Source organism: Ochotona princeps, chromosome 8, assembly GCF_030435755.1.
Source record: "Ochotona princeps isolate mOchPri1 chromosome 8, mOchPri1.hap1, whole genome shotgun sequence".
In the NCBI taxonomy this organism is placed as follows: domain Eukaryota; kingdom Metazoa; phylum Chordata; class Mammalia; order Lagomorpha; family Ochotonidae; genus Ochotona; species Ochotona princeps.
Genome location: NC_080839.1, coordinates 226097 through 233047, shown reverse-complemented (window position 1 = coordinate 233047; position 6951 = coordinate 226097). Strand labels below are relative to the sequence as shown.

General features: G+C 39.9%; 1 protein-coding gene across 1 annotated transcript; it reads left to right on the top strand.

Annotated features, from left to right (window-relative positions):
* Positions 1 to 83: 83 nt before the first annotated feature.
* Positions 84 to 1696, top strand: LOC131481042 (zinc finger protein 84-like). Its single transcript, XM_058668256.1, has 2 exons — positions 84 to 285; positions 465 to 1696. Exons 1-2 carry the CDS (start codon positions 84 to 86, stop codon positions 1694 to 1696), a joined length of 1434 nt encoding a protein of 477 aa, XP_058524239.1.
* The last annotated feature ends 5255 nt before the right edge of the window (positions 1697 to 6951 follow it).

The window sequence follows — 6951 nt, the reverse complement described above, 5'->3', positions numbered from 1 at the left end:
GAAATGAGGTGCTTCTTGAATGGCTAGAGGAAAAGAACATGATTTATTTCAAAATGTGTCTTTTTCCTAGGAATCCTGATGCAATGACATTTGGAAAAAGGCATGCCTCTAATATACCTGAGAATGGGAATGCTTTTCATCAGAAGCCATACCTAATCAAACATCACAAAATCCACACATGGGAAAAACCTTATGAATGTAGCAAGTGTGGAAAAGCCTTTTGCCACAAGTTAGCTCTCATTACACATCAGAGAATCCACACAGGGGGAAAGCTGTATGACTGTAGTGAGTGTCCAAAAGCCTTTTGCCAGCAGTCATCTCTCATTAAACATCAAAGAATCCACACAGGGGAAAATCTTCATGAATGTAGTCAGTGTAAGAAAGCTTTTTGCCAGCGGTCATCTCTCATTAAACATCGGAGAATCCACACAGGGGAAAATCTTCATGAATGTACTCAGTATAAGAAAGCTTTTTGCCAGAAATCACACCTAGTCACACATCAGAGAACCCACACAGGGGAAAACCTTATGAATGTAGTGAGTGTCCAAAAGCCTTTTCTGACCCATCATCTCTCATTAGACATCAGAGAATCCACACAGGGGAAAATCTTTATGAATGTAGTGACTGTGGGAAAGGTTTTAACAGGATATCATATCTAACTGTACATCAGAGAATACACACAGGGGAAAAACCTTATGAATGTAAAGAGTGTGGGAAAGCCTTTTCCCACAAGTCAGCTCTCATAATACATCAGAAAATCCACACACGGGATAAACCCTATCAGTGCCCTGAGTGTGGGAAAGCATTTTGTCAGAAATCATACCTAATTAAACATCGCAAAATCCACACAGGGGAAAAACCTTATCAGTGTTCTGAGTGTGGAAAAGCCTTTTTCAGGCCATATGATCTCATTATATATCAGAGAATCCACACAGGGGAAAAACCTTATCAGTGTAGTGAGTGTCCAAAATCCTTTTGTGGTCGCTCATCTCTTCTTAAACATCAGAGAATCCACACAAGGGTAAAACTCTATGAATGCAGTGAGTGTGGGAAAGCTTTTCACCGGAAATCATACCTAATCACACATCAGAGGGTCCACACAGGGGAAAAACCTTATGAATGTAGTGAGTGTGGGAAAACTTTTTCCCAGAAATCATACCTAATCACACATCAGGGAATCCACACAGGGGAAAATCCTTATGAATGTAGTGTGTGTGGGAAAGTTTTTGGCTGCAAATCATACCTAAGCATACATCAGAGAATCCACACAGGGGAGAAACCTTATGAATGTAGTGAATGTAAGAAATCCTTTTATAATAGGTCAGTTCTCATTTCACATCAGAGAATTCACACGGGGGAAAAGCCTTATGAATGTAAAGAGTGTGGGAAAGCTTTTGGTCGCAAGTCAAACCTGAAGAAGCATGAGAAAATCCACACACGAGAAAAACCTTATGAATGTAGTGAGTGTGGAAAAACCTTTTCCCACAAGTCAGCCTTCATTACACATCAGACAATTCATGCAGGGGAAAAACCTTATGAATGTAAAGAGTGTGGAAAAGCTTTTGGCCAGAAGTCATACCTAAACAAACACCAGAAAATCCACACAAGAGAAAAACATATGTGCAACGATTGTGGAAAAGCCTTTTGCCAGCAGTCATCTCTTGTTAGACATCAGACAATACACAGTGGGGAATAATCTTATGAATTTAGAGACTGTGGTAAAGCATTTTACTGGAAGTCACACTTAATCACACATCAGGAAATCTACTTAGGGGAAAAAAACTTATAAACGTGCTAAGTGTTGAAAAGCCTTTGATTAGATACCAGAGAATTCAGACATGAAAACATAAATGTGGTGAGTCTGGAAAAACCAATAACAGCACTTGCCTCTCTTTAGGCGTAAGTCATACCTAATCACCTGTCATAAAATTCACACAACACAGGAACCTTTTTAATATGAGCAATATTGAAAAACCTTTTGCTGGTGTACAGCTTTTATTTACACATCAGCAAAATTATGAAGAGTATCATTGTATTTCAGAATACAGGCTTTATGGTGCTAAGATATTTCAAATGCAATCTGTACTTGTTCTCCCTTTGTTATGAGTGAAAAAATGAAAAAGTTCTGCTTTCATATTTTAAAATTTTAATGAATATTCACTGTATAACACTTGTTTCAAATATCATCTTTTTAATTTTCACTGATCTGATATAGCTTTTTTACAATCTACTCGCACATTCTGTTACAGATTAGTATTGGGATCACAACTATTAGTTGAGGTATGTGGCAACTGTAATGCTAAATACTCAGGATTGAAAGATGTATCTTTCATCAGAGTGGAGATTTTCTTGTGATGTCTGGCAAAATGTTGTTCAGTTTTGGCCACTTTGTCTCCTCCTATACTCTTGGAAGTATATCCCAGAGATACAAGAATTATCTGCTATCAGATTCTTGGGATGTGGTAATGGGTAGTGGAATTTATGTGTCAGCTGCCAGAACTACTGCTCAGATTCATACTGATTTGATGTGTCATGGCTTCGCACAACAGGTTTTTGTTTGCCACTGGATGAGTTGTTTTGCTGATATGAGCTTTGATCTTAAGTCTTTCAACCCTAAGCTAGTGTTGTGGCATAGTAGGGAAAGAATCTATCTGAGGTGCTGGCATCCCAGATAATCCCCACTAGTTTGTATCCTTGCTGGTCCACTTCTAGTTCCTGGAATCTGACTTCATATCAGCTCAGCTGCTGGTGCCTTTGCCGTTTGTAATGGGAACCAATGGATGGAAGATATTTGTCTGCCTCTGTTTCTCATTGTACCTCTGCTCTCAGATAAAAAAAAATGTATTAAAAGTGCAAACTATGACTGACGTTGATGTAAGTCAAATGTTTAAGGTGAAGCCCATGGGTATGTTTCTCATCTGTGACAGCCTTGATGATGCCCACAACTTAATGTTTAGGTACAAGGCTCTATCAAACCCAAAATTCTGAGCACCAAGTGCAAGAGAGGCAACTTTTTCTTGAGAATGTACTATGTAGCATGTAGTCAATGCCTTATAAATTGAAGAATGAAGTTTGTGCACTTCTAACTGCTCTCTGCCAGTATTTGCATGGGGCCCCAACATTCTCATGACGAAGATTGAAAATAATGGTCTCACTCACACTTCCCTAGCCCTACAGTCTTCCTACTCTGGTCAAAATGTAAATGTCAATTTTAAAATAATAAACTTTTTACACCAAAATTTTAAAAAGACTCATTTTTTCCTTGTCACCTAAATGCAAATATCATGCAAAAAGTATACAGATGTACCAGTTGGCTTTCTTTTTCTTGAGAATGTTATCATAGAAAGATTCAAAGTGGAAATTGTAAATGGATGTTTTCAGTGATTGAAACAACCTATAACAATTTTTACTGAAACTTGGATTTTTCCTTGGAAGTGGTGTATGTAAAAGTGTGGTCTGTTAGGGATTATGCATCACTTAATAAAAGAATAAGCATTAACCACCTGTTCTTTTTTTTTCCAAGTATAAATTCCAGCTATTTATTGCCCAGATGGGTTGAACAGTCTCTTGGGGATACCATTTCTGGTCCGTTGTTAGAGCTGGCAGAATATCATCCCATTCAACCAAGAGTCCCGACATAGCATCAACAGCAATTTGCAACATTATGGAATTGACATGGTTGTGAAACCACCTGTTCTTAAAGACAGAGAGGGACAAAACATGCTTATAATGTGTCTATGTGCTTGTGATGGTTATCAGGTCTCTATGCCACAAGAAGATGATAGCCCATTATTGTGTGCTGTTCTCAGCCCCATCACCTCCACCCTGTTTCCTCTACATTGGCAGTTCCCACAGTGCCACTGTTCCTCTGAACCTTCTTCCCTGGAAAACACTGGACAGCTGTCAATATTGAAAGGCATCTCATCAGGGACAGTTACACAGCTTCTCCCTTGATGCTTGTGGGGGTGGTCCCTGGGAGCAATGTTTCTCAAAGCATTGGTTTCCAAATCGAAAAGAAAAACCACAGCCAGAAGCCCAGAGCCTCTTCCAGGTGTCCCATGCAGTTGCAAGGTCCCAAGGACTAGTGCCATCCTCGAATGTTTTCCCAAGACGCAAGCAGGGAGCTAGATGGGAAGCAGGGCCGTGAGGATTAGAACTGGTGCCCATATGTGATCCCAGAACATTCAAGGTGAGGACTTAGCCACTAGGCTACTGTTTGGGCCCAGTCTAAAATACTTTATAAAGTAATCAATCTGGCTGAATTGGATAAATACTAAAATGTGATTCCATTCATTCACCATGCATGGCTCTCATTTTAACACCTTCACAATTGTCTTTTTTAAAATATGCATGTGTTTATGTTTCTCTTTCTGCACCTCCAGGAATCACCATAGTTCTTACATTGGGTCTTTTAATCATATCTTTTAATTCTTGGACAGTTTTTTACTTAATCTTAGCTCGGCTTGTAGCTTTGTGTTTGTTCCCCCGTGGTGACAGGAAACATCTTCCAATTCTGATATTCTTTCTTCTGCTTCATTCAGTTTGTTTTTGAGACTCTCCACTGTACTTTTAATTTGCTCCACTCTATTCTTAACTTCTGAAATGTCAGTTTTCATTTGATTCATATCTAGTGTGACAAATTCTTTTAAGTGTTTGCTCTTGTATTATGTACTTCTCATTGTTGGTCAGAAGCTTTATAATATATTTTCTGAATTCTGTGTCCCCCATTTTGTCAATGTCTTTCTCAGTTGACTCTGAGGGTGGTAGAGGATTTTTCTCCTTTTCCAGGGTGTCGTCATTAACATTCATTGTGCCTCTGTCACTTCTTTTAACTTTTGACATTGCAATCCTGTTTGGTGGCTTTTTCTCCTTAGTGCAGATTCCCAAGATGTATTAGCTATAGGTCAACAAGTCAGTTTTTATGTACAATTGGTGTGCTGGGTTAGGACGATGCCAACTGTTCCAGATAACTGGTTTATCATTGGTGCTGGTCTTGTCTAACCCCACAAGATGGCACCCAGTCGGGCCCTGCCAGAAAGCCAGTGTTGTTGGCCTCCAGATCCGGGGAACACACAGTTCCTGCAGGGTGTGAAGCTGGTGCTGTCCTCCCCATAGGATCAGCTGGATGTGACTAACTTCATATGCGCCCACTCTGGCATTTGATCCCTGTGCTGTTATCTCCAACCCACTGCCAGTCTGCCCTGTGGAGTCTGCAGCTCCTTTCCATTCATTCTTGGGCCAAAGTATTCATCAGGATTGGCCAATCCCAGCCTGCCATCACCTCCTGAGCTCCCCATGCCAACCCAGGCTCCCACCTGACTGCTGCAAGGCTGATTTGTGGCCACCACTGGATCCCTGGTTGTTGCTGGAATTTGGATCACAGCTTACAGGTGGCTGGTAGATTTTCTGTTCCCTGTAACACCTCTCTGCCATTCTTGCCTCTTCCCTGTGTCCAGGGTGGTCTCCAGGTACCTCCTTGTTGACTGCCTGACCCCTATCTTTTTCTGTATTCTACTCTCTGTTCTTTACCCTAATGATTCTCTGTCATCTTGAACATGTCTGCAGCCGTTGCCTTCATCTTGATTCTCCCCCTACTTGCTTGTAAGCAGATAAAGGTCTCTGAGTATGATATGTCCACTCAAAGTGAATTTACATGGAGAAATAATCAGGAAGTGATTTGAACAAAGATAGTAGATAAATCTTTGGTCAATTTCCATGGAAAACAAAGCAGTTATTGATTAAAGTAAAAAAAAAAAGCTATTAGCTGAAATAAGCTTAATTAATTCAGGAGTTCCTTACTTAACATCAACAATGGTCAAGGGAGTGTTTCAGAACAGAATTGAGGCGAGAATAACTGCAACAATAAGTTGTTGCTGGAGAGCTCACCCATGAAGACAAACAAGTATAACAATGGTTTGATTCTGCATTGATAAGTTCAGTTATATTTCTGCACCATTCAACTATTTAGCTCATCATAAACTACTTTCTTGGAGAAAATGAGGCATGTGTATTGTGTATTCATGTCAATTACTGTCCCAACCTGCAGGACACGATGCTCAAAACCTAAGGGTGGACTGGGAATGCTGGGTTGCTGGCCCAATAAGCACACAGACACACATACTTGGTTAAAGAGAGTGCCAATGCCCTTTATTTTATTCCTCATATATACCTTCTTATACCTCATTATGCCTTCTTCTCTAGGAGAGGAGGAGAAGGGAAGGGGTTTCCTGGAACTAATTATCTTCATCGAAACAGGGAAGCAACTAATCATCTATATTGAAGCAGGGGAGGAACTAATTATTTGAACAGGAACAAGGACGGAGGTTCTGTTCTGCTTGCTTTGCACAGGGTGTTCTTGCCACAATATCCTGCTTGCTGTGGCCCTGCTTGCCCAAGATAGGTTTTGAAAGGAAGCAGGCTGCCAGGCATGCCCAGTCTAAGGCCCGTAAGTCTGTGGCTCCTAACAAGTTAGAAAAAGGAGTCCTCCTTTGTCTAAGTTGTCACTTGCTGCATGAATGGTCCATTAAGAAACTGCAGTAGAAGTGCATCGCTTGGAATATAGCAGCTACTTTAATATAAAACAGTTCATTTAAGCAATTGTTCAGTAAATAGGTCTATTATGTTAAAATGTGGTTGATATTTTTAGCACTCTGAATTCCAGGCAAAAATGTAAGTAATGGAGTATATGTGTTGCTATTTGTACAAGTTCTTCAGATAGTTAAGCATGATATGAGCTTGGGCTTCTTTTTTAAAATTAAGTTGTTAAAGGATACAGAGATGAAAACATTTGCTCCTAGATGAAGTTAACACAGTGATATGATCTACATAACCCCTCTATAAACTATTATGGTATGATAAGTTTCTATTTTCTATGTTTCTAGTTACTTCTATAATGAAATGGAGTGTATTCTTGATTGCCATTTTTGTTTTGCTTTGGATCGGGAATTAAAA

Coding starts and splice junctions, on each gene's coding strand:
- LOC131481042 (XM_058668256.1), top strand. CDS start 84: ATGACATTTGGAAAAAGGCATGCCTCTAATATACCTGAGAATGGGAAT. Junction 286..464: donor GGGAAAGCTGTATGACTGTA/GTGAGTGTCCAA, acceptor ACTCAGTATAAG/AAAGCTTTTTGCCAGAAATC.